The 27,905-nt window shown below is 44.9% G+C and overlaps 1 protein-coding gene across 1 annotated transcript in view; it reads left to right on the top strand.

Moving 5' to 3' along the window:
* Scn8a (sodium voltage-gated channel alpha subunit 8) overlaps positions 1-27,905 on the top strand; it is a 108,813-nt gene that overhangs the window by 5,013 nt on the left and 75,895 nt on the right. The window contains exons 2-7 of the mRNA XM_005353869.2: positions 13,139-13,257; positions 15,093-15,182; positions 15,597-15,725; positions 17,651-17,742; positions 25,523-25,744; positions 27,044-27,107. Of these exons, the coding sequence (XP_005353926.1) occupies positions 13,139-13,257; positions 15,093-15,182; positions 15,597-15,725; positions 17,651-17,742; positions 25,523-25,744; positions 27,044-27,107 (716 nt within the window). The remainder of the gene's footprint in view (positions 1-13,138; positions 13,258-15,092; positions 15,183-15,596; positions 15,726-17,650; positions 17,743-25,522; positions 25,745-27,043; positions 27,108-27,905) is intronic.

Genomic DNA, 27,905 nt, shown 5'->3' with positions numbered 1-27,905 from the left:
CAGTCTTTACAGTTTTCTGCTTACCTAACAATAGAGCCAGCAGTCCTGACATCTCATCCCCTTCTCCTGCCCCGTGCATGCACACATATTTCACAGTTGCTGGCAGACACTCATTTCCAAATCTGTTTGAATATGTTGGCAGGGGTGCAGAGCCACGCTGTTAAGGGAGTATTTGTGTCCATCAGGTGTGTTCCATTGCACAGCCAGCATAGACACTTAAAATTAAAGCTATAGATTTAAAAATTTAGGATTATTTTGTTATTAAGTTTTTTTTTTCACCCAGTGGTATAGGGAAGTCAAGTGATATTTCAGTTTTTTATTCACCAGATCAGCTTAGAACAGTGCTTGTGAGTCAGTGAGGGCAGGGATAGTGCCTGTGAGGGCGGGGACAGTGCCTGTGAGGGCGGGGACAGTGCCTGTGAGGGCGGGGACAGTACCTGTGAGGGCGGGGACAGTACCTGTGAGAGCGGGGACAGTACCTGTGAGGGCGGGGACAGTACTTGTGAGGCAGTGAGGGCAGGAGTCTTGTTTCTGACTCTGTCCCCACCTAATTCCAGGCCATGCAGGGCCTTTGGTTTCTCTAGTCTAGAAACTGTGGGTACACTAAGAACTACTATCCCATATATTTTTCAGTGTCTGTAGAGACCGTTGCTTGACTGCCCTGTCTAAAGCAGTGGATTCCGCTAAGCCTGTTTTGCCAGGCCTGCTCTCTAGTAAGCTTTAGTATCTTGTTGACAAACCTCCAGTCTTGCCCACCCCTGATGAAGTATTTTTCTCTTTGTGTTATTAGCCGTCCTCTATGAAGTGACTGATGCGGAGTACATGCAGTGTGGTCAGCCTCACATAAAATGTGCTCATTTAATTCAGAAAATGCATTCAGTTCAGCTGTGGAGAACAAAGATTGAATAAAGTCCTTCTTTTACCCCGAGCAGCTTACAATGTACTAACATAGTAGTAGCATACAGTCCAGTTACAGTGTACTAACATAGTAGTAGCATGCAGTACAGTTACAGTGTACTAACATAGTAGTAGCATACAGTACAGTTACAGTGTACTAACATAGTAGTAGCATACAGTACAGTTACAATGTACTAACATAGTAGTAGCATGCAGTACAGTTACAATGTACTAACATAGTAGTAGCATGCAGTACAGTTACAATGTACTAACATAGTAGTAGCATGCAGTACAGTTACAATGTACTAACATAGTAGTAGCATACAGTACAGTTACAACGTACTAACATAGTAGTAGCATACAGTCCAGTGTCACTTTGCGTTAGGGTCTCAGTAAGTCCACATCAAGAGTAGAACTTGAATCAGGCTTTGTGCCTAGAACTCTGAAGGATACAGAACACAATGGCAATAAAGGCGCGGTATGGAAGGAAGGCCAGTCTGTCTAACATGCATGGAATAGGGGGTGCCTAAGGTACAGTGGGAAGAAGACTGAGCGGGAAGATTGGGCCCAGAGCTTGGACTGCTGAGGCTGTGAGGCCCTCTAGTTTGTCCTTTCTTGGTAAACAGCGGAGAGCTACTGATGGCCTTAGATGGGAGTCAGGCGTGCTGACAGCAGACAAGGTGGCCATGATACACATGTGCACCAAGGGAAGGAGCTGGGCCAGAGGGACGTCTGACTTATAGTGGTGGAAATGGGAACTTGAGGGAACTGATGAGTTCAGGAGTTAACCCAAAGTTTGCCAGGTGTCTGTTTCTACACGGAGCCCCAGTCCGTCTTAGCATCAGCCTATGCCCACCAGAGGAAAGCTTCCACTTCCCCAGTGCTACTCAGTTGTGCATACAGGGGTCACTGCTATGTGAACCCTAAGATTGGTTCACCTCAGCCTTGCTGTCCGCTGGACCCTTTTGGCAGCTAGTTTACCCCGGCTGAAAGGTATGAAGATGTTTACTGTAATAAAAGTTGACCTTTGATTTTTTTTTAAATATTTATATATTTATTATGCATACAGCATTCCTTCCATGTACGCATGCAGGCCAGAAGAGGGCACCAGACCTCATTACAGATGGCTGTGAGCAACCATATGGTTGCTGGGAATTGAACTCAGGACCTTTGGAAGAGCAGACAATGCTCTTACCCTCTGAGCCATCTCTCCAGCCCGACCTTTGATTTATGTAATGATAATTGCCGTATAAATGATGGCAGTGTCTTGGCGATCGTGCTGTTCATTTTTTATGGGATAGTTAACTTCATTTTAGCCCTGTCCCAGTCAGGAGAGTGAGGCTGACATCTCTACACAGAGGCTTCTCTCACTTACTGTGTCTGAAGTCACACAGAAGCTGTAAGGAGTTCTTTACATACAACCTGGTTGGCACGAGCCATTTTTGTTGACTGCCGTTCTACTATAGGGTTTCTGATTCAAGTTCTGAAAACCTATAGTCTATATGCTTTGCTGAGGCCGCAAACTTTGGTCTGTCAGATAATGTTTCAGCAAAAAGTTCTTCTGGTTCTAGAGGATGGCCATCCATCTGCTGTTCAAAACTGAGCCCTGTGTGGCCTTTGCCTCGCCTTGCTGCTGCCTCTGGACTGTCCTGCTCTTGGCTATGACAGTCATAGACAGAAGTTAGCTCTTCTTTCTCTGCGTGTCATTTGCCCCATCAATGATCATGGGCAACGCTCTTCCATCCCCCGCTGATCTAGCCATTCCTCATGCCATCAAGAGTTATAGTGGAGCCTTGACTCCGTCCATCCTGCAGCCTCACCTTTCTCCTGGCATCCTGAGATCTCCCAAGGGTGGGTGGTGTCTTTTAAGGTCTTTTCTCAGCTGGGTTAACACTGGTGATCAATTGCTTTTTTCCCCTGAATTCTCTTCTATCTCAGGTTCTTTCTCCTTCCTTCCACCCTATTCTTCCCCTAAGCTCTGGCCTTGGTCCCTGTTTTCACTTGACAGTCACACTGGGTGACCTCACCCTGTCTCAGAAGCAGGCCACTCATTTTGCACCTTCAGCCTGGGTTGCTTCTGTACAACTCCGCATCATCCCAGCCAGCCCTGTGGATTCCCCACAGGTGACCTAGCATGCTCACAATGGGGTTGTTCTCCCTCAAGCCTCTCACTTTTATCTCTGATAGCACCACCAATATTCCAGATATCCAAGTTCCCATCATATCTGAGGATTGCCAATATTAAAGAAATGCTGGTATTATGATGCGTTTTTCCTTTGTCATTGTTTTATGTGAACAAGTATTTTACCTGCATGTATGTCTGTGTACTGTGTGTATGTTTGATGCCTGTAAAGGCCAGAAGAGGACATCAGATCTCCTAGAACTGGAGTTCAGACAGTCGTGAGTGCCGCATGGGTACTGGGAGCTGAATCTAGGCCTTCCAGAAGCAAGTCCTCTAAGCCTTCATGCCGTCACTCCAGCCCCGTGCATGTTTTCAAAGTGAGGAAAGAGAATCTAGCTTTAAAACATTAGCCTTCTTATTCCAGTAACTCGCTCTCTCACTCGGCCTGCATGTGGAAGACCAGGGTTCCATTCTGCAGTCTGGGCACTTGCTGTGCACAGCAGAGAGCACCATACTCTGCTCCCTATCAGGTGTGTGCTGCAGAAAGAGGTTTTGTTGGGGTCTCTGTTATCATTTGCAGAATTTGCTGTCATTTCACTTTAGATGTATTGGCATTTTTTTTAGTCATTTTTCATGCCATATCTTCACCATGATATTCAAGGAATTGAAAACATGAAAAGACTTTCAAAATCTAAAGTTAATGGATTTTTAGAGGTGGGTGAGCCAAGGGTCAGAAAGGTTCCAATATCACTGAGCATCTAACAAAAGGCTGGATATAGCTATTGGTTATTTGATTTCCATTGTGTAATTTCTTCGTGTCTAAGAGATTCAGTCATAACATTCAATAAACATGTATAGCCCGTCAACCTTTCATATTATGTCCTCTGCTTGCTGAGCTGAGACAGGTGTGATAGGTGGAAGATAGGCCCCACCCGGTGGGATGTGCATCTCATGATGCTGGTGCCTGAGTTATAATGACAGTTTTCTAAGCTCCTGCTCTAACAGGAGTGAAGGGCATATTGTGAGGATGCGCTGAAGGGAGAGCAATTCTGTCTCAGAGGGTTGGACAGGGCTGCCTTCAGAGAGGAAGTGTTATGGGAGTTAGATCTCTAAGTATAAAATGGTTTTTAGTAAGTCACCTGGAAGAGGAGAGGAGAGAGCAGTCAGATATCAGGGGCTGTATACTGAGGCTGAGAGATGGAACAGAAAGGCTGAGTTGTTTAAAATAGTGGATTTAGTTGTGACTACAGCATAGAACGTGTTCTGAGGAGTCTAGTCTTCTCCCTTGTCAGAGTGCCCCAGGTCGGGAATACCTTCTGGCACCATATGAGCCAGTGCAGCCTTTCAGAGGCCTCTGGGGGTTTCTGTACTCCAGTCTAGCAGTGCACAGTACTCTAATGACCGGAACCCAGGTATAGATTCTTGGTGCCATGGATGGTGAAAAGCAGTCACAGCAGCAGGGTCTCTTGTGAGTGCTGACCCTGTGCTAGCCTGAAGTAAGTATCCAGGATCCTGAGAGCCAACCAGCAGCAGTGCTGGCCTTGAATCTAGGTCTTGGGAGTCAAGGGCTCAGCCATTATCCTCTGTTGCTTTAGGAGAGGAAGGTGAGAGCCTTTCTAGATTGTGGCTATTCTTTTCAGAACCTGCTTCATTTTGCTGTGTTCTTCAACATCTGCAATCCTTATACCTTAAGAGGAGAAACTTCCATTGCAGGAGGTCAGGAAGCCTGGCCAGGGAGAAGGTTCAGACTTGCATTGCCTTGGGGAGCAGTGTTATGCTGGCTTAGCCATGCAGCAGGTACACGGTGCTGCTCTTCTCCTGTGACCAGGTGTAGCTAGGAAGAGTGACAGTGAATAGCCACAGGCAGATGTGGTATTCACATTGAGTTCCCCCGGCCAACCCCTGAGAACCAATAAGCCCCTGTGCTCTCAGGTATGCGCGGCTTTTGTGAGCAGTAAGGTGATTAATTAGACAAGAGTCCTTCACTGGTATAAGAGGTAGATCAGATGACCCATCATGGCAAGAAGAGCCCTGCTTGGAACCAGCAAATCTGGGTCCTAGAAACTCTCCTCAATTCCTGCCTCCTCACCCTGTGACCGTAGCTTAGGCAGATCATCAGGAATTGGTGTCATCAAGTTTGTTTGTTTGTTTTGTTTATGAAACAGGGTCTCTCTGTGACTTCCGACTGCCCTGAAGCTGTGGTGTAGACCAGGCTCAGCTCACCACCTCCTTTTGATTTGGTCCAGAGTCCCAGACCATGGAATGGAGTCCCCTATATTCATGAAACCTTGGTGCAAAATCCTTATAAGCATACCCAACAATGCGTTTCTATGGTGATTCTAAGTCCAGTCAAGTTGACAGAGAAGATTAACCATCACAATGTCATCTGCTGTTAACTTAATACCTGGACATATAAGCTTAATTGAAATATTAACATTATATCCCTCTCTGAGGTCTCATTTTCATCTCATAATATACGATGTATTTATTCCCTCTCTGTATGTCTCAACACTGTTCAAAGGTCCAAAGTCTCAGCTGAGACTCAAGACAAGCTCTTAACTGTGAGCTTCTACTAGGTGAAACAGATTATCCAATGACAGAGAGTTTGGAATGGAAGGATGGCTACATTAACAGAAAGACTGGACCAAAGCTCAGCAAGCCACCAAACCTCTAGTTCCCTGTTCAGCATTACCTGGGCTCCAATGGCCTTGGGCCTGTCCTTTGTTATGCCCATAGCACATAGCTTAGGGGGAGGGGTGCCCAAATCCACTCTATGGCTGCAGCTGTCCTAAGTAGATTTGCCACATTTTGAGGTCTTCCTTGCAATTTAGGCTTTACCTTCTCAACTTCATGCAGTGATGTCTCAGGGCCTCCTGGCAGGAAGTCCGGCCCTGCCATACTTTGCCTGGCCTCAGTGATACCCCTCACACCTACAAAACCAGTACCATCTGGACAGTAGCACCAGGTTCTATGGCTGACTTGCAATGTAGCCTTATAAATTGCAGTTGCTATGTATCCTAGTGGGTACAGCTGCCTTTGCCCACCTTCAAGGCTGACCATGGGCAGGCATTTCTCCAGGTAACTGTTCTCAAACTGGGAAACTCCTTGGTGGTATTGAGAATTGAGGCTTCTGTCCTCATTTAGGCCTTCTGTTCTCAGTTAAATATTTCTGGGAAACCTCTGCCGACACACCAGAGGTGTATTTCCACGGTGATTCTAAACCCAGTTAAGTTGATAGCGATGGCTGCCACATCAGGGCTGAGAGAATATGGGACATAGAACAGATTTAGCAGGTAAGAACGTGTGGCTGTAGAAACCAGTCCAAAGTGAGAGAGCCAGGCCGTTCTGGCCTCAGATCCAGGTTCTGGAGACAGCCACCATTTGTGCAGCTGCAGCTAAAGGATCTGTTTCCAGCTACCTTCTTATAGGTTAGATAGGGGGCCTTGAGCCCGGACGCTATTAGATGCTTGCTGGTTACCTGTGTAATGGCAGCCTGTGTCACATGGCTGACCCGGAACTACTGAATGACCAGTTCCTTAAGACATTTTCTGTTCTGTGTTGTTCTCTACTTGTCCACATGGCATCTTTTTTACTATTTCTTTTGTTGTTTTCATTTATACTTTTTAGATGGTTTAGAAACTGTTCTGGTTTGGAGTGTAGGGCTGAGAACATGCTAATAAATGGGCCACACTGCATTGCTGTGAAGTTGTGTATGTTGTATTGTGTTTCTACTATGCTGTCATTTGTTTGGTATGCTTATGAATGTGCTTGTACCTGGTTGTGCAAAATGACTCCCTAATTGTAGGCCCCAAACAAAAGACCCTGCACCCTGAGTTAGCAGCGGCCATACTCCTAACACACATGCTCCAAACCCCACATTGCTAATTAGAAATGAAAAGCCTGTGCTTTTTAGAAGGCTCATTTTATGCAAACGTGACACATTTATTAATACTCCATGCCATAATTTGTTAAGAACTGTTTTACTGCTCTTAATGGGCTTTGTGCTCAGATGCACTCGCTGGCTGTTGTTAGAAACGGATATTTCCCCTTGGGCGGTAAACCACAGTCCAATTTCAATTTCCTTTTAACTCATTTACTTCACAAAGATCTAATTTAAGACAGATTGAGTAAAATAGCCTGGACTTTATGGGCACCAAGTGATCATTGCTTAAGAAGTACTCTCATCCAAGGCTAGCACTCTCTCCTTCCCCAGCTAGGTGTTGAAGGATCAGTGTTGAAGCCATGTTGAACAAGGTATACATCGTGTTTTCTGGATCTTACCATTGAGCAGTGAAAATGTTAAGATAAAGAACCATGTCGATGCTTTAGATTTTCAGTTATGGGACTGGCTGCAGTGGTGCAGGCCTTTAATCCCAGCACTCTGGAGGCAGAGGCAAGTGGATCTCTAAGTTCAGAGTCAGCCTGGTCCACAGAGTGAGTTCAAGGACAGCCAGGGCTACATAGTCAGACCCTGCCTCGGAAAACAAAAACAAATTCAACTATATTTTTTATCACAGAATTTTCCGTCACACCTGTTCATGTTACTCATTGTCTTGTCGTTGTGACAAATGCCTTAGGATAGCAACTTCAAGGAAGAAAGACGCGTTTTGACTTCTGGTTCCAGTGGGTACAGTTCATGGTCAGCTCGCTCCATCTTTCAAGCCTGTGATGAAACAGAGTCCTGACAGAAGGGCATGGAAGAAGAAAGCTGTTTGCTTCATGGCACCAGGGAACCAGCAGCAGGGAGGGAGGGGCCAGGAACAAAATACACCCAGCCAGAGCGGTCCCTCTCATTCCGCCCATTCCAACCCTACCTTGCTTCCCAGTCTCCACCACCTTCCAGTAATGCTGCAGGATTATAGCTGTGACAATGGATTCATCCAGGCACTAGATTAGAGCCCTTATGATCCAGCCTCATCCTAAAAGCCATACCTCTGATCACTGCTGGCACTAGGGACCAAGCCTTTAGTCTATAAGAAGTGTCTCATATCCAGACCATAATGCTATCCCGTATCCCTCCCATACCCAGTGTTCTCTGAAGAGCAGATGTAAAAGCAGAGGAGACAGCACAATGCACGAAGGCAGGGTGTGTAGGGCTCTGCCCCCACGAGGCTGCCCCTGCCCCTCGCTGCTGTGGTTTCCATGCAGTATCAAGCAGCCTCATCCCTGGTCCTGATAGACTAACACGAGAGGGCAGAGTAAGTCCCAAGAGTTCCTCCAGATGGAGTGTGGGAGAATAGATAATGGTAGGTTTTCTCTTCAGAAGTGTGGCTGGCTGCTTTTTGCACATCATCAGGGGTGTCTTGTGAAATGTCTAAACTATCGCATCATAGATAACAAGGCTGGAAAGGTTGTTGCCACATTCAACCAGCAGGCTTCTCCCATTTTCTAAATGTGTTTCATCTGACCACACAGCTAGGGAGGGAAGTTGGAGACAGCCCCAAGTGTTTCAGGACAAGTGCCGAGGGATGATCTGCTTGCTTCCTGGTGGGACAGTCTCTGAACTCTTGCACAGACTCATTTAGCCACTGCTGGAAGTGGGAGTTAGCAATCTCTGTTTTTAAAAAGTTCTCAATGACTCCAGTGCAGCCAATCTAGTCTTCAGGGCCAGATCAGTGCCACCATCCGGCTTGTGTGGCTCGGTAGCTAAGTACAGTTTGCCTATTCCCAAGTAGCGGGATTGTGGAAAATATGAGTTCTGTGTGACCATGAAGTTCTGCAGGATACAGCCATTCCTGTGTGTTTAGATGTTGCCAGTGGCAGTCACTGTTGTGACAGAGAGTGCAGTCCACAATACTTAGCACCTACGTGTGCACTTGCAGAGAAAGCCTGCCAGCACTGCTCATTTCCTGTAACATGGGGGCCTGCTCATTGGAGTTTCTGTCCTGCCCAGTTCCCACAGCCAGTAAGCCCTCAAAGAAAATCACACAGAGGTCTCCATAAGATTATAAACTGATTGGCCCATTAGCTCAGGCTTCATATTAGCTATTATAGTTTATATTAACCCATTATTCTTATCTCTGTTAACTACATGGCTCAGTACCTTTTTCAGCGGGGTAGGTCACATCCTGCTTCTTCAGTGGTCTGAGCAGGACTGGGGAGGAATGGGCTTCTTCCTTCCCAGCACTCTCCTGTTCTCATTGCCCCACTTTTACTTCCTGTCTGGTTGTCCCACCTATACTTCCTGCCTGGCCAATCAGCGTTTATTTAAAACATGATTGACAGAATACAGACAATTCTCCCGCACCAGTTTCCTGTGTGTGCACTTACAGAGAAAGCCTGCCAGCACTACTCATTTCCTGTGTCTCACACTTACAAGTCCTGCAAGCACCAGTGTGCACTCGGAAATTCCTAAGCTTTGAATTGTGTTGGTCTGGACTCCCTCTTGCTTCATCCAGAAGGCATGCTTAAGAAACACTACATGCAAATTATCAGTAAATCTCGTTATTTTAATGATAAAGCAAATTATAGAGCAACTTGCTGCTGAATGTGTCGAAGATGTGCACTTGTTTCAGGAGTTGGGTGTAAAAAGATGGTTCTTACTTTCCAAGTAGAGAAAAGACTTTTATACCTGATAGGATTTGAGGGTTTAGAACGGTTATGTTAAACTATCTTATTCTGTGTGCAATATTGTCTCTACATTATGAGAGTTATATTTCATGAATGAACTGTAACTGATAAAGTCTCTATTTACAAACCATTTTTTTTTAAGTTCTATAAAAGCACCTGGTTTTCCTCAGGCTCCTCAGTTTTCTGATTCATCACACCAGAACCCTGGCTGGCTTTTCATTAACAAACAGACAGCATTTATTGAGCCCCTTCTGTGTACAATAGGAAGCACCTCCAATGTGACCAACCCGAGAGACAAGGACATGAAGAGTAAAGAGAGTAGGATTTTCTTTTTTCTAAAGTCTTGTTGGTTGTCACTTAAGGTGAGCAGGCAATTTAGTACAGGCTTTAGGTGAGTGGGGGGCAAGAATGAACTTTAGGCCTTGGTGCATGGACCAGTTGGTTTTTTCTCCCCACTATTCTTAACTACTTTATATCGTATACCCAAGAGCTCAAATTTCCCATTTACCAGAGAATCCATCCCCCATGTCAACTTCATTCTGTCATGTAGTCATGAAATTACCACCCCATCTGGCACAGTAGAGGCTGTAAAAAGGCCCTGAGCTCGGCATAATGTAGTGCTCTTTGCCATGTGACCTTTATGGGTGGTGTCCCTCTCCTGAGCTTTTGTAAGGTGCATACAGGTTAAGAATTCCTTCTTTACCAATACTTTATGGGAATATTAGGAGGCTGGATGAGGAGGTTATTTGAAAGGCCTGGCATTTCATAGAGTTGCTATAGAAACACAGAGGGGTACAAGTACTTCAGAAAGAGAGATTGTTGTGGCCCATTTATTTCTTTGGGAAGCCAAGAAATGGAAGAACCAAATCTCTGCCCTTGACCTGCTTTAAGCTAAGCCCAGATATTCTAGTTCTGCTTGCTTTAGGATTGGGATTTTTCTGGGGATCACAACAGAACCTCTATGTCCTGGGGTAGGGAGAGGGCCAGTGCAGTGCTGCATCAGACATGATGGGGCACGTGGGCTCTTCTAAACCAACAGAGATGCTCACCAAAGTTGCTCTGCAGGTGGAGAGGCTGTGGTACTCTGGCAGATGAAGAGAATATAAAATAAAGGCAAAAAAAGGAACTTAAAATGTAACCTGCCAGGGGCTGGAGAGATGGCTCAGCAGTTAAGAGCACTGGCTGCTCTTCCAAAGATCCTGAGTTCAATTCCCAGTAACCACATGGTGGCTCACAACCATCTGTAATGAGGTCTGGCTCTTCTGGCCTGCAGGCATACGTGTAGGCAGAATATTGTATACATAATAAATAAATAAATATAAAAAAATGTAACCTGCCAACACCTGCTCATTGGGAGTGTGTGGACTGAGCACTGTATTGGAACCACACAAGAAGCATGAGTTTGGTCCCTGCCTCCAAGAGGTTCAAACTGGGTTTTGAAGAGAGCAAGTAGAGGAAGGGGTAGGAGAGAAAAACAGGCAGACGCTGGCTGCGGGTCCCAAATGGTACACATTAGATTAAACTCCTTCCAGTGGCTTTGTCATGAGAGGACATTAGATTTTATTGGAGCATTTTCTGCCTCTACTAAGGTCAGTGTGTGTGTCCCCTTGCATTAACACACCGTGTCACAATACTTGGTTTTTTTGGTTAAGCTGACTTTGTACTTCTCTGCTGCATCTCATGTAGTCAGATACTCAGTCCTTCATGGGATGATAGGTTTGGTGGCTAGTATTTTTGCTGCGGCCTTTTGTGTCCATTTTATAAATCCTGTGATCTATAGTATTCTCTTCCTGTCATTACCCAGTTCTGTATAAAGTAACCTTACAGAATGAGTTGGGAATTATTCCCCTCTCTTCTTTTTTTTTTTTTTTTTGGAAGAGTTTGTGCTAATTCTTTAGACATTTGGTAGAATTCATTAGTGAAGCCATCTGGTCCCTGGGCTTTTCTTTGTGGGGTTCATTTTTAATGCTTGGTGCAGAAGAGTATTTATAGTGCAGTCTTGCTGGAGGGAAAGACTGTTTAAGGATAGATCTGTATGCTAATACTTATAAAGAAAAATTCTGCAAGGATATTTAAAAACTGGCACTAAAAATTACCATTGGGTAATAGAATGGAACTTAATCTTACATTTTTTTTATTTCTTGATTTTTTTTTTTTGTTTTTTTGGGTTTTTTTTGGGGGGGGGGTGTTTGTTTGTTTGGTTTAGTTTGAGACAAGACAAGGTTCTCTGAGAAATAGTCCTGGCTGTCCTAGAACTCACTCTGTAGACCAGGCTGGTCTCCAACTCACTGCTATCTGCCTGCCAGGTGCTGGGATTAAAGGTGTATACCACCACCACCCGGTGTATCTTATGTTTTTAAAATCTAGGTATCTATCATTCTAAATAAAAACAATTTTTTTTAAAAAGCGACATAAAAGTGACTTACATTTGGCTATTTGCTGTGTGTATTTTTTGCGCTGGCTGAACCTCCACTGGGACTCCCAGTTTGGTGGGCCTTGCATCTGTCTCCAGCTCCGCAGACGGCTGTCTTCTTTGGACATAGAACTGCTTGTCAGCACCCTAAGACAGTAGAGTTGTGCACAGCCGTGCCTGTTCTGCCGTTCCCTTTTCTGGCCACCCTCACCTTCTTCATCTCCTCAGTCAGTTTCTTTCCGTCCCTGTTTTCCTCTCTGAGCACATCCTGGCTCCCACAGACAGTCTGAGGGGAGCTCCTTTGTCCTGCTGTCTCTCATATTTTTGTTTTGAACATTGCACTTCAATGAACTGCCATCATGATCACAGGTTCACATATGCCCTTCCATAAAGCATAGTTCTGTTCAATTTTGTGCCCTCTCCCACCCCCCAGCTTAACACCGGGTGGCTGGGCAATGTGAAACCAAGTTATGTGTTGCTATAGCCTGTTCTGAGGCATGGCTAGTTTGACTCAATAGGAGGATTCATGCTAGGAAATACAAGTGAATGATTTTGGCAAGGCTAATGTCAGAAGCTCCTAGAAGCCAGACCGAGAAGACTTGGTGAGAAAACACTGGATGAAGTGCTCACCGTCCTTGCTTCCTTCAGTTTCTCCTAGGCTTCCTAACAGGATGACTCTGACCACTTCCTTTACAGCCCTAACAGTCCTACCTTCTGTGTGTCAGGCTCGGCAGAGTTGACTTCTTGTGTTTCATGCTGATTGTCTTCCTGGTTGGAATATGAACTCCTCAGACAGGACTGTCTTGTTCGCCAGTGGCTCTTAAACACCTCCAGCATTGCCTGACACATGGTCAGTCGGTGCTGAGTTGTAATTCCTGGAGAAAGTCAGCCCTCAGTGAGTGAATATACTCACTGGTCTGTCTGGAGCTGGCATAGAGAGGTCAGAATTCTCCAACTATAAACCTGCTAGTATTGTGGCCTCTATGTGTGACCTGGCCTGAGGGCTGGGTGCTGGTGTGGGGGGAGGGGCAGAAGCTATTTCACTGCTCTGAGAGAATTTATTTCTTACCTAGAAAAATGTTTTGTTGATGACTAATACTCATATTGTAATGACTTCTCCTTTTCTTTCTCCACAGACCTTTGTAGTATTAAACAGAGGGAAAACTCTCTTCAGATTTAGTGCCACGCCTGCCTTGTACATTTTAAGTCCTTTTAACCTGATAAGAAGAATAGCTATTAAAATTTTGATACATTCATATCCTTTTCTGCACCAGGAGTGAGTGCTGTGGGCCTTGCACGTCTTCAAGGGTGTGACGACCGATTTTATTGTGTACTGCTCCACCAGCATTGCGACTGACTGCAGCCACCATAGCCCGAGGGTTAGGAATAAAGTCCTGCTGGATCTCCAGCTGAGCTTCTGCAGATTCATCTTTTTAAAAATATTACTGGAGTCCAGGATTTTTTTTACTGTCATTATGGGGGCTAATTAAAATGTTTTAACCTTATACTGAAGTTTTGGCTTTTTAGTAATTTTATTCCATGATAATTCAGCTTGTTAATGTGTTAATATCTGATACAAGGATGTTTTTGAAAACTACATCTTCAATTACAGTAGCTGAATGAATGCCGTAGAATTTCTTTTTTCTTCCTGAGCAAAGAGCTTACAAAGTACCTGGTATTTCTCAGATAAAATCAACTCCTTGGCACAGAGGTTTAGATACAGACTGGATAAGCAGGAATTTTTTCTGGGATTTGCCTTCCCCTTAAGTGGGAAAGTAACAGCCTTTACATCCTATTAATATAGAGCATATGACACATGACAAATGAGCTGGTGGGTTTAGTGTCTTGGCACAGTGACTAAACTTGCGCGTGATTGGCACTTCACTGAACAGCACTTAGTGCCGTGCATCCAAGAGTACTGCATCCTCCAGAGAGGTCGCAGAAAACACGGTGCAACTCAGAGGTTCAGGTCAGTGAGCTGCTGCTGCGTGGAACTTGGTTCTAGAATATATGGTACCACAGTTGTGAAGTTGTGTTACAAGAAATAAATAATTTACAATTAGACGGTGTCCCTTTCAGAATCACAGATGGGATGTGTCTTCCTCTCCTGTCCCTAAAGGATATGTTATTTTCCCCACCCCAAGGATACTCCAGCTATAGATAGAGAAGAAAAACAGTCAAGCAAGAAGAAGAATTGTTTTTAAAGTTCCACTGGTAAGATAAAGATGGGAATAACATGGGCTGGAGAGATGGCTCAGAGGTTAAGAGCATTGCTTGCTCTTCCAAAGGTCCTGAGTTCAATTCCCAGCACCCACATGGTGGCTCAGAACCATCTGTAATGGGGTCTGGTGTCCTCTTCTGGCCTGCAAGCATACACACAGACAGAATGTTGTATACATAATAAATAAATAAATAAATATTAAAAAAAAAGATGGGAATAACATTCATAAGAGGGAGTGAGCTCTGGCCTGATGCAGTCTGAGTAATTCCTCGCAGTAGATAAGATCAGGAAGGGCTGAGAAAGATCCTGGATAGCAAGGGTGCCTACACAATGATCAAACTGACTCACCCTGTTACCTGAGTCTGCAGAACTCCTGCAGGTACCCTAGGAGTCTCTACCTAACAATGCCACACTGGTTTCCAGGTGAGACACGTTCAATGCACAATTGACTGGGCTGTTGCTCAGAAGATACCCAGCCTCTGGGAAGACCCTGGAGTAAAGAACCATCAACCACCTCTAGATTTTCAAATGACTAATTACTCAGGATCATTAGCAGTACGTGAATCTTGGGGGAAAGTACAGATTTACTTTCTCTGATGTCCTTGGGGTCTTTAGTGACTTCTGGGTCCTGTTCACAAAGGGTTAAGTATTTAGGGTATTGCTCCATAGTTGGCATGGGAAGTGGCAAGTTTATCCAAAAGCGGTGGGGCAGTGGCAGTCTTCTAGGGAGGGAAAGGGCTGTCCAGCCCACCTACTGGTCAGTCTTTTCCTCTCCAGTGTCTGTCCCCCTCAGCCTGTCAATTCAGATCTCATGAGACGTGGAACGAATGGGCCAGGCGGATTTGGTAGAGCCCTTAACTCTTCTCTACAGTCTTCAGCATGATCATCATGTGCACTATCCTGACCAACTGTGTGTTCATGACCTTTAGTAACCCACCCGAGTGGTCCAAGAATGTGGAGTAAGTGTTCCTTCCTTTGTTCGCTTGTTTGGCTCAAAGACTGCAAGGTATTAGGGGTGGGGCCACTGAAGATAATGTAGAATTCAGGAAATAGCCTTAGAAGGAATTCTAAGAAGTCAGACAGTTCTGGGAGGGATTGCCCTTCCTCACTAGCAGGGGCTTTTGCCATCCTGTGCCCTCCTTCCTCTGGGAGTCTCCTTGCCTGTCCCAGAGTGACCCTGCTCTGGGTGGAGCACCAGTCAGGCCCTAGTGTAGCATCCCAGTTGCTTGAGGGTGTGTCAGCAGCTTTGGTCAGGTGCTCTTTTCTCCCTGGCACTGTCTGTGTGGTGAAGCTACACCTCAGGCAAGTGTTACCTAAAAAGGTTTATCAAAAGTTTCTGCTGGGAATAACCTCAACTGTCGACATCCTTACAGGTACACATTCACAGGGATTTACACATTTGAGTCACTAGTGAAAATCATCGCAAGAGGTTTCTGCATAGATGGCTTCACCTTCTTACGAGACCCGTGGAACTGGTTAGACTTCAGTGTCATCATGATGGCGTAAGTTCCGTGCTTACTTTACTCTTTTCTGAATATGACTGCATATGCGTGTGGGCATGCGTGTGCATGTGTGGGTGTGTACCTGTATGCTTGCGTGATGGTGCAAGTGAGTGTGAGTGTGTGCTTAGCAGAATGGAGAATCTTTTTATTTTTTGAGATAGAGTCTCACATAGCACAGGTTATCCCTGAATTCACCATATAGCTGAGGCTGCCTCCAACTCCTGATCCTCCTACCTCTTCTCCTAATGCTGAGATTGCAAGCTTGTACATGACACCTGGCTGCAGAATGGGAATTCTTGGGTAAATGCATCTTGCCCATGGGTTTTTGAGTATGGCTCTTGCTTGCCAGCTCCTCTCAGTTCTCAGACAACAGCGCGTTCATGTGGGTAAAAGGAGGCCTCAGAGCTGGGAGGCCAGTAGGCAGTGATTCTCTGCCTTCATAGTTTATCTCCTCTATGACATTGACCAAGGTCCTCACGCCCATCTCTAGAGGGCCTCTGTGAAGGTACAAACTATTTTGGGTATAAACTTTTGGCTGAAAACGCATTTAAAGTCTTTGACTCAAATCAAGAGCTGAAGTATCTGGGCTGGCGCATCCAGGAAAGTTTCTAAGCAGCGGTGCCAACTCTTGCCAGAGATGCCATGGTTTTCCACGGTGTGCTCACTGCACCCGGCAGTCTGGTTTGCCAGAGACACTGTGGTCTGCTTACACGGTGTGCTTCAGCTAGGAAAAGTTTCTGTTTGAGAAACTTAGCTGAGGATCGAAGAACTAGATGTCTCTAGTATTTTTATTTCTGTGTTAAGGAAGTGTGCCATGGGCAAGGGGACCTTTGGAGTGGGCCATGGGCTGTGTGTGGAAAGATGTGAGAAAGGAGGAAAACATTTGCATGTGTGTGGGGGCCTAAACATCAGGAGGAGATGCAGTTCCACCGTGAGGTGTGACTGAGGTGTGTACACCGAGTGCCTGAAACTGGAGCGGACTTTCACTTCTGTGAAGACAATCTCTACTCTCTAGAGTTATAAAGCATACATTGGTGTGCTTTCAAAATCTGTGTCCTTGCCAGACACAGACCTGGTGATAAAATGGGCTTATACCTCAGTTTTTGCTCTGATCTCATGATCTGGATTTTTTTTTTTTTTTTTTTAGCCTTGCTTTTAAGTGTCATAGGCTAAAACCTCACCTGTAGACATAGTTGCAAAACATATACAACCCAGTCCTGGAGAAGTCATAGATGCTGCCGTGGAGGCACTTGCCCATTATCAACCGGACAGTCACTCTAATGTGAATTTGTTTTTGTGAGGCTCCTGCTACAAAAAGTTGTCTCTGTTTCTTAGGAAATTATTCACAGAACTGGGTACATAAGTCTTTGCTACCTCATGGCCTTTCCTACTTGCTAAGAAGTAAATGGGCTGACCGTAACGTCACGCTGAAATCCACACATCACACACTGTCCAAGAGCCTGAATCTCAGAATGCCCTAATCTGCCAATTCTCTAGAATATACTTTTGAATTCTTTTTGCCCATTTTTTTAAAAAGATGTGTTCCTTACACATTTATATTAATTTTTTTTCAGGGAAACAATAAAACCATAACTTGCACATAAGACCCTCACTTACCCCGTTCTCAAACCCTCCCTGAGTGGTTCCGTTACAAGTCACCTTTGGTTTGATTCTGCAGGTATATAACCGAGTTTATAAACCTAGGCAGTGTTTCAGCTCTGCGCACTTTCAGGGTACTGAGGGCTTTGAAAACTATTTCGGTAATCCCAGGTAAGATGGCCCGGGGTTGGTGTCAGGTGTTGGGTTAGGGCCCTGATGTGACGTATTGTACTTTTTGTTTTGTTGTGGTTTTGTTTATTTCCTTTGGTGTTTGTGTTGTGTCTGTGTTTGTCATTTGTGTCTGTGTGTGACCTCCCTTACTACAGATATGTGACAGAGTTTGTGGACCTGGGCAATGTCTCAGCGCTGAGAACGTTCAGGGTTCTCCGAGCTTTGAAAACTATCTCTGTCATTCCAGGTGAGCAAATGCGTGCACGAGACTGGTTTTGCCGTACCCCTATTTTCTTCCACTCATTTTGTCCGCCACATTTGAGACTGGTATTGGCGCTTTTGATATGACCTTGCACTCTGCATGCCTTTCCTAAGCAGTGTCCTCTGGAATGGCCCTCTGGTCCTTAGGCTTCTCTGACCATGCTTGCCAGGCATGCCACACTCATTCTATCCATGCTTCTGGAAAAAGCCACACTTACAAACCCTTTCAACCGTCCCAAGGAGGGCTGTAATGGAGCGAGCTGTGGCTTTGTGTAGGAATCATTTGAATCATGGCCTCATAGAATTACCGTGACTTTATATCCACACTCATCCCATTGCTTGTGATCCCAGAGTTTCTGTAGCATGGTTTGCCAATTGCATGTTATTCAAAGACGTGTACTTTTACTGCTGCCATACAAATGCAACTGTTTAATCAACCTAACCAGTTAACTCGTCACTTCAGACTAGTTAAGATTAAAAGTCTTGGAGTTAGTGAGCCAAATGTTAATAGTCACTGTCTCTCATACTCCACAACTGTCCCCATCAGTAGAGTGAGACCCAGCAGCTGTCTGCTGTGAATAGATCAGGGATCACTCTCAAATGTAAACTGCAACGAAAGCATATACAGGTGCCACTGTAAAGTCAAAGGTACAATGTCAGCAAAAGCCAAGACACTTGAGGGGACAAAAGGAAGCGAGAGAGTGACATGAAAAGTAGTTGAAGGGCAGTCTCTTGAAAATATTTGCCTTTCGCTCTTCCCTGCCTGGCTGAGCTAGCCCAGTGGTTCTAAATCTCTTGAAGGTTTGCGATCCCTTTGAGACTCAGACACCCTCACATCCCGCATCCATCCGTGCACCTCAGGCTAAGATTCCAGAATTTAAAACATTGAAATCTAGAAGGGAAGATGTATGAAGGTTAAGACTAGTTAACCCGGCTGAGGTGAGATGTGTTGCTCTTTGGACTTTAGCTGTGGTCGGAGGTACTAAGGAACACTCCGTGTGCTGACCTGTGGTCCGTCCCCTGTGGCTGATGTCAGAAATAGTTCTTTGCCCTCTATTTGACGTCACGTCAGTGACCCAGGGAGGAAAGCACAAAGGTAGAATTGTGAGAGAGTAGGTTGGGGTGTGGTTTTCCAGGAACCTCAGGGCACTGAGCCCTTAGGCAGGCTTGTTCTCTGGTGGCTGGATGCCATATCTCTTCTTTCATTTCCCTTTGGTCTCTTTCCTCCTCTAGACCCTGTAAACACGATCCCATGTTTCCTGTTCATCTCCCCCAGCACACTGCAAGGCATCTGTCTCTATGTTCCTGTGATCTCAAACAGTGGAAAGCTGTGTTCTGCTTACTAACTGGGGCGGCAGATGCTGTCTCTCTCTAGCCTGGCTCAGCACTGCTGTTCTTGTCTCTTCTGTAGGCTAACTTTGGAGCAGGGCATCTCTGCAGAGAAATTCTTATCAGGGTACTTACTGTCTCTACGTGTGTGTGTGTGTGTGTGTGCGTGTGCGTGTGTGCGCGCGTGCCTATAACACAGTACCTGGTCCACAGCAGTGCTGCATAAACAAGCACTTACCACGAAAAACAGAGCAGAAAGTTTGTGTCAGGATTTAGACGTTAGCTCAGCAGTCTGAAGTAGATTCTCTGATTCCGATTTCTGTAAGTGCTGCAGTCGAGCTGGCTCTGGGGTGCTTACTGGGATGGAAACTGACTTTAAGGTACAGCTAGCGACAGATCATTGTCAGCGAATTCTAACTTGTATGACTGCGTTCTGACCCTTTGCTCTCCATTCTTACTGTTGAATGTGAGTCAGAGAAACGAGTGGTTGGCCTATGTAGAGTTCTGAGCTTGTCTGTCATTCCCTGGAGGGCCATTGTCCTATTCCTACCTCCAAGTTATCCACGTTTCCTGCCAAGGTGGGGTTTCCGTGTGTGTGTGTGTGTGTGTGTGTGTGTGTGTGTGTGTGTGTGTGTGTGTGTGTTTCATTGGGTCGAAAATCAAAGTTACTTTGATTTCAGGTTGTAGAGCTGGAACACAGTAGCCCTCAGTCAAAGTTAAAACCATGTATGCAACTTAAGGATTTTGCTGTCCACCTTCTCCCATCTCAGTTTGGATCTTGGACTTCCCCCAAAGCAGTCCAAATTACAGAAAGAAAGCATGGATGCGGCATCTGCTTTCTGTCACTGTGACAGAATATCTGATGACAGCAACTTAAAGAAGGAAGGGTCGTTTGTCTCACTGTGTAGAGGAGAGCAGTCCATCACGGCGTGGCAACAGGAGCATGAAGCCACTGGGCTTACCAGGTCCAGAGCCACACTGAGGGTGGGGCTTTTCCCGCCTCAGTGAAAGCTGCTTGGACATCCTCACAGACACACTTACAAAAGACCAAGCACACATTCTGAGCATTCTTACTTGGTGGGTAAAGACCCAGATACAGCCTACTCATGGCTTCTTTTTGTTTCAAAGGCTTTATCTTTGGAGAAACAGTGCACAAACATTCTGTGCTGAAAGAGTCACTGTCTTTGGGCCAGAATTGGTGATGTTCAACTTGACATTGAGCTATTCTGTCAGGGAGTTCATCTCTTAAATCTTTGTTTGCACCTTTCATTCATGGGGAGCCTCAGCAGAAGGGGAACATCTGAAGGACTCCATCAGAGGGGACACAGGCTGCAGGACAAACGCCTCAGTCCAGAGCTCACCTCAGGAGTTCTCCTGTGTCTCCTGGAGAGGACAGCAGCCTGAGCAGAGCTGGGGCGGGGAGGCCTGCAGCTGCAGGCTCCTTTGCATTCCGTCACCCGCATCCAGTCCATCCTGTCCGCCCCAGAGCTGGACTCTGCATTACTTTTCTCCTGGGTATTCCATTTCTCTGTTGTCATTCTTACCCAATGAGATCAGGTAGGAAACAGAAAGTGGGTGTGGCTTTTCCTTCCTGCCCAGCTTTCACAAAGTGTTTTCTTTAAATGTATTCATCATGAGTGTGACTGTTTTCCTACTTAGCGACAGGATGGAAAAAGACATTTTATAAAACTATAATATTCACTGACGGTTTTTTTCTTTCTATTTATTTATTATGTGGTCTTTTTTCCCCCCTGACAGGGTTTCTCTGTGTAGCCCTGACATTGTGGAACTCACTCTGTAGACCAGGCTGGCCTCAGATTGAAAGCTCAGCCTCCCTGCCAAGTGCTAGATTTAAAGGCATGTACCTCCATGCCCGTGATCGTTTCCTTTTAAATACTAAAGTTTTAAATCTTGTCGCTTTTGTGCTTCTCTTCTTTCTACATTGCATATTAAGGAAAAAAATCACCAAAATGTAGTGTGGTCCGAAGTGGAAAAGGACTAAGAGAGCAACCATTTGCAGGAGACAACGTGAACAAGGTCTGCTTTGCCCTTGGGACCAGCCAGCCTGACAGAACTGGGCACTCTCCGACTACTGCTGAGAGCGAGTCCAATATTAATCTTGTGGGAAATTAGCTCAAACTCTTACATTTCTCAACCTGTGCAACAAGCCGGGGAATATGAATTAACTTTATTTATAATTGGACCATCGCAGCAGCAGACTTGACCCCAGCGTGCACGGCTGACACGTCGTCTCCGGACTCGGCACATTAGCTGGCTGTGTTCCCTTTTCAGGAGATTTGGGGTTAGGTGACAGGAGGATTAAAGGTGCCTTTGGATGTAGAGTAGGGTAGAAGCCTGCAGCACCAGCTGCTCCTGCTTCTCAAAGTCACTAAAATCTCCAGTAACCTCTTGGGTAGCTGGGTCCCACTGTCTTTTCACAGCCTGTAGTGAATGTCTGAACTTCTGTTCCGATGAGCACTCATGCTCGCCTCTCTAGGAGTTCTCGCTGTCCAATTTGCCCCCACGTGGCTTCTGTTGCGCACTCTGTTGTGTAGGAGTCCTTTGCAGGAGCATTCTGCTCTGTTTTGGGTAATTGGTTTTCGGCGAGTGTCTTGCTGGTTCTGGCGTGCGGTGGTGTGAGCCAATAGAAGCAAGACAGCTGCTCTTCTCAGCCAGAACAGTGCCACCAGGAGTCTCTCCTGACCAGCGCTGGTGGTAGTCGGTGTGGTGCTGTGAGCAGCCGCTTCAGGTGACCTTAGCAGGAATGTAGGAGATGCGTTAGACACACAGCTGAAGATTACCACTGACGTCTCTGGGGATGTGGCTGTGTTCTTATCGGCCTGTGGGAAGAAGAGGTGGTGGTGGCTGCTTCCAGGGCTGCTCTGCAACCTGTATCCTTCTGCCACACCGCATGCAGGTCTCAGAGAGTGCTTTGTAGACGGCTGCTCTTAATGTGGTTTAGTGATGCTCCTGCCTAACTAGCTTTATCTCTGAGCCTCTGTGATGTGGGCAACCGGAATGCTATTTCCAACTCAGTTTCCACTTCTCACTTCTTACGCTAAACAAACTCACCAGCAAGATGATCTAAGCTCAGACGTCAGGATGACTGAGGAAAGGGTTTTTAGCTGTGTGGAATTATGTTTCCAGATTTCTTCAGCAGAGACATCTGGCTGACAGAGAAGGGACAGTAAGCCACCTGCCGGTGACAGGCCTAGGATGGGAGCTCTACTGGAAAGCCACAGGCTGTAGTTATGCCGACCCCCGAGTTTCTTATCTCCACCCCTCTCTCTACATGTCTGTTTCTTTTCTTTTTTCAAATACAAATTCCTTTGCTTTGTCAGGTACATCTTAAAATGACAGTGTGGCTCCTGCCTAGCGCCCAGCTTTATGTGTTAATACTTCTGCCACATGGTCAGATAACTGTTTATGTGCTGCTCCAGATCCTTATAGGAAAGGGTCTGGATTTAGGTCAGATGTCCACACTGATATCCGTAAGTACCAAGAGAGAGTCACCTTGTACAAACAAAGCTACTAACAGCACACCCTCAGGGACAGGGACAGTTAGAGCTTGTGGCCTAGAATTTCTTGTTATACAGACTTGGAACACCCAAAGATTTCCCACTCTGGAAAATCAGGTCAGACTCATGGTGAAATTATATGATTTATTGATTGATTTATTTGATTTATAATAAGTCCTTTCTGTATGTTTTGTAATTTTAAGTTCTTCTTACTATTGTAAGTAGCAACATTCTTTTTGATTCAGTTAAAATAGCGATGCCAAGAGCATTAGATAATCATCCGGTATCAGATAGATGTTTTTCCATGGCTTTAAAAGAAGTAGCTGTATAAGTCCTTTATTAAAAAGTCTAGGTGAAGAGACAGTCATTCTTCAGTGATCCACACAGTTGTTCTGTTTGGCTCACCCTTCAATCACTTAAATGGCTGAACTTGAATTATTGGCCCAGTGTAGACCTACTCCATCCAACCCAGGCAAAATATAATGAGGAATTTCCATTTTCAGAAGTGGTATGGAACTCGGTTGCCTAATTCTGGGACGCTACGTGACGTGCCTAGCTGTGAGAGCACAGGCCGTGGGCATTAAAGGTCATTGGCATCTCATTTCTTGACTCTCTGCCCTATCTTTAAAGGCTCTGAGAAAAGATTCATCAGCTTCTCTCCTTAACTGCCACTGCCGTGCGCATCCCATGGGAGAGAACTGAGGTCTTAAGTGTGTTAGAATAGTGACTAACTGGACTGCTCAGTGCCTGGGCTACTCCCGGGCTAGAGCCCTATGAGATTAAGAGTCTGAGTAGAAACCATGTCTCTGTAACCCCTTTGGTTCTGTAGCCTCCAGGGAAGTAAGAAGACCCAGGCCTCTGCACACTTTCCTCTTTAGATACCTGTCTGGTTATCTGTAAGAAGAGAAAAAATTCTCTATTATTTACTCTTTCAATAAAAATTTATTAAACTTCCTGTTTTGTGCCAGATCCTGGACTAGGCACAACATCCATTGCTACTATTGGACTCAAGAAGAAAATTCTGCTGAACTTAACTCTAAGCATTTTAGATAGTCACTTACAAAATACAGGGTCCAAAAAGCATGTCCAAACACCCATTAGATCATCATCAGATGGGTTAGCCCTGAGCAGGGACATTAGCCCAACCAAGCCCCTTTGAGGGGGCACTAGATATAAAGTAATGACCCGTGACACACGCTGTGTCATGTCCTGCGTTAGATACTTTTATATTTATTTCACTTAAATGTCTTGACAATTCAATGAAATTGGTATTGCAGATTTTTATAGATGAATAAATTAAGGCTCAGACAATAATAATTAGCCTCATTCATAATGCACCAGCTGCTCTGTTAAGTAGGAAACATGCTCAGTCCTCATAGTGGCCTGGTGATCAACCGCGACTGTCTCTTTATTTACGCATTTATTTCTGGTGGGGGGGGGGGGGCTGGAGACCAGGGCCTTCCCTGTGCTGGGCAAATGCTCTGACATCTCGCATGGCCTTGTTCTTATTATCCTTTTAAAGGTGAAAATGCTAAGAGCCTAGAGGGTTGGTTGTAGTGCCCAGATGATCAGTGTAAGTAGCATACTTTCTTAGGATTAGTGATGAGCCACCACCCAGCCTGGGCCAGCAATGCTCGCTCACATCAGCTGTCCCTGGAATGTCAGCCTTGTATTCTTGCCATCAGAAATTTATCAAGGTTGAGCTCCTCCCTGAGGCCTATGTGTCAAGGCTCAAGAGTCTCCTCTTGCTCATCTTGAACACTGCAAAAGTGTTTGTGTTTTGTGGGCCATGTCCTATGATAGCCTGCTGTTGAGCATGCTGAGGATTGTCATACACAGACTCTTTTGGCTCAAGCACCATAAACCTATAATTATATTTTTATGTGTCTCCCATCATTAATATCTTCTTATGCAGCGTGGAAGTGACCATCTTCAGGTTTAAATTGAAACCATTGTCTCACATTTTAAACCTCAAATTGGGACTGTTATAACATAATTCCTTCAGAGGCAAGTGCCTGCCATTCACAAAACTGAATTCAATTTCCAACACCAACCACAAAAATAAAATAAAATAAAATAAAACCTTACATTAAAATGAGTTACAAGTGTTCTCTTTTTAATATAAGACACAAGAAAGGTTACTGTAGCAAGCAGGACACGCACTTTTAAATGGAAAGGCAAACTGTATTGATAGCACTTATCTTTTCAATACATCAGCATTTCTAGGGTTCTTCAGAAACGATATTGTGCCTTCTTGCTTCTTACTGGCTTATAAACTATTCAGTGGTTCCCTTTCTGACTTGGAAGCCTCCTTAATCCCTGGTCCTTTTTAATTTGTTTACTCAACAAATCTTTATTGTGAGTTAGATGCTACAGATACGACTGTGGACAAGACAGACAGAAAATGGTTATAACCATGACAGATGCTTCAGGGGCGACTAGATGGCTCTGCTAAGGCAGTAGCAATGGTAGGAGAGGGAGACGAGTTGGGAAGGCAGGGAGGGATCCTGGGCAGTGCTTTCACTGAGACCAGAAGGGGAAGGAGGAGTTGGTGGGGAGGGCAAGAGAGGGATGGAGCATTTGGAAGGAGGGATTGGTATGTGTGAAGGCCTTGGGAAGGAAAGTACATCCAGGGAGGAAGGACCCACGTGCTATTAGAAGCAGTTTCTTTTCTTTTTTTTTTTTTTTTTTTTATTAAGAAAGAAAACAGTTTCTTTTCTAAAAGGATTATTAACTTAGAAATGGATACTTCTGGAAACTGACAATTCCACCTACTTATTCTTATTCTGTGTGCAAAGATGCAGTGGCCATATTTCAAGAGGGATTCTATGGGAGACTTGGAGGTAGGACTAAATGGGGGGCTAGGGAAAGTAGGGAGGACTTTGAGTTGACTCTGTTTTGGGGGCTCTGTCTCTTTAGGCCTGAAGACAATTGTAGGCGCCCTCATTCAATCTGTGAAGAAGCTGTCTGATGTGATGATCTTGACCGTGTTCTGCTTGAGTGTTTTCGCCCTAATTGGCCTGCAGCTGTTCATGGGGAATCTTCGAAACAAGTGTGTGGTGTGGCCCATAAACTTTAACGAGAGCTATCTTGAAAATGGCACCAGAGGCTTTGACTGGGAAGAATACATCAACAATAAAAGTAGGTGTCACCTCCACTGCAAGAGGAAAACTTGACCCAAGGTTACTTATCAGGGGCCACTGCTGAGCTACACAAAGTGGTCTGGGCCAGAAAGGCTTAGCACTGCCACACTCGGCCTGGGATGCCATTTCCATCTCCAAGGCAGGACTGTGCAGAAGCTTTTTATCTTTATTTTATATTTCATTTTATTTTTAATCAGGGTTCCACTGTGTAGCACTCACAGTAGAACTCGCTCTGTAGACCAGCCTGGGGTAATCCAGACAGAGATCCACCTGCCTCATTGTGCACCTCTATGTCTGACTAAGCCTCAGCTGTTGAAAACCAAGTGAACAGTTAAAATGTCTTCAAGTGCACTCTAAACTTCTGCTTTCAAAGTCATGCCTAGAAGCTCAGCATGCTGCTTTCCACTGCTGTTTACCTGAGAGAGTTAAGCGTTCAGTCTAGACTGTGTTTAGGAACCAAAGCTCTTGAGTGCTCGTAAGAGCTTGGCAATAGATCTTGTCTAGGGAATCGGGTGATCTTAACTACAGTCAAGGAGTTTTTATAACTTCATTTGAGAAATCAAAGCACTGGGATCTTACATTAAGGAGAATTTGATCTAACAATGCTTCTATTAACAACAACAAAACAAAACATCACTAGTCACTGAAGAGACTCAAGAAAGTGTTACAAAGACGACCTCAGGGACAGAGCCTTCTGGTTTTAAGTAGGACATGGCAATAATGTCTAGTGCAGGGTTTTAGGACATCTTGATGAAAATATTACAAGAATTAAAAAGGTCAAATTTTATAAAGGAATGAAGATCTCAGAAAGTTACTTTAGACTAGTGGTTCTCAACCTGTGGGTCATGACCCATTTGCAGGATCATATAGCAGATATTCTACATAGCAGATATTTACATTATGATTCATAACAGTAGCAAAATTACAGTTACGAATTAACAATGAAATAATTTTATGTTGGGGTCACCACAACATGAGGAACTGTATGCATGGGTTGCGGCAGTACAAGGTTGAGGACTGACTTAGACCCTTTAATCCAATTAGCAGAACCTGGCACGCAGAGATGAAATTACTGGTGACTAAAGCTTCACCTCAAGGGCTTTTGGGTAGCTCTTAGCTTTAGACACACAGGAGATCATTAGTGGTAGGAATTCTCATCAGCTGTTTGCTGTTGAGAAAGATTTATATGAGCTAAAATCAATAGCTGCTCCTGCTGGCAAGCTAGGGACCATGCAACCTTATTCTCTCATTCGCTGAAATCTGCCTATTCATTTCCTGCCTCTTCCAACTCTTCTAGCAAACTTTTACACGGTTCCTGGCATGCTGGAACCCTTGCTCTGTGGGAACAGCTCCGATGCTGGGTAAGTAGCTCACCCAATGTTATTCCCTGATGTGCATTGGATATAAGTGAGCAAGGCTCTCACTTTCTCTGTGTGCACTTACTGGGTCCTGACACATGGGTCTGGCCTGTCGGATGACTTGATTTTCTTTCTGTTTCGTATTTGATGATCCAGGGTTGATGTTTCCCTAGAAGGTGGCTGTACGAGTAATCTCAAACTAAAATCAATGCTGTGAGAAGAAGGGAAACTGTGGCACCCAGTAGCTTACCTGCCTCCCAAGGGCCCTCTCATCCTCAGTTAGCACAGTTACTGCAATTTGGAACAAGGACACTGTCTCGGAGAGAGTTCAACATCTAAGGACAAACCAAAGAGCACTAGGCCTGACACTATGGGGAAGGGATAGCATAAATTGAGATACCAGTTTAGAATTAGCTTCTATTTGAGTTGTTTTGAGCTCTAAGAGTGTTGCCAAGCCATCCAACTAGTCTTGGTTTTCTCCTTCATGGCATAGTTCTAATAAGCTATTGTTCTTATAATACTATCAATACAGCTATTCTATAAACACATGTAGGGTGGTGGTGGTTCACCATATAATATTACACACACACACAGACACATATTATAATACTATCCATACAGCTATTCTGTAAACACATGTAGGGTGGTGGTGGTTTATCATATAGTATTGCACACACATACACACATACACGTTATAATACTATCAATTCTGTAAGCACATGTAGGGTGGTGATGGTTTACCATATAAGATCTCACACATACACACACACACACACTATAATACTATCCATACAGCTATTC

This window comes from Microtus ochrogaster, chromosome 15, assembly GCF_000317375.1.
Source record: "Microtus ochrogaster isolate Prairie Vole_2 chromosome 15, MicOch1.0, whole genome shotgun sequence".
Lineage (NCBI taxonomy): Eukaryota > Metazoa > Chordata > Mammalia > Rodentia > Cricetidae > Microtus > Microtus ochrogaster.
This window is presented reverse-complemented; position numbering and strand designations above follow the sequence as displayed.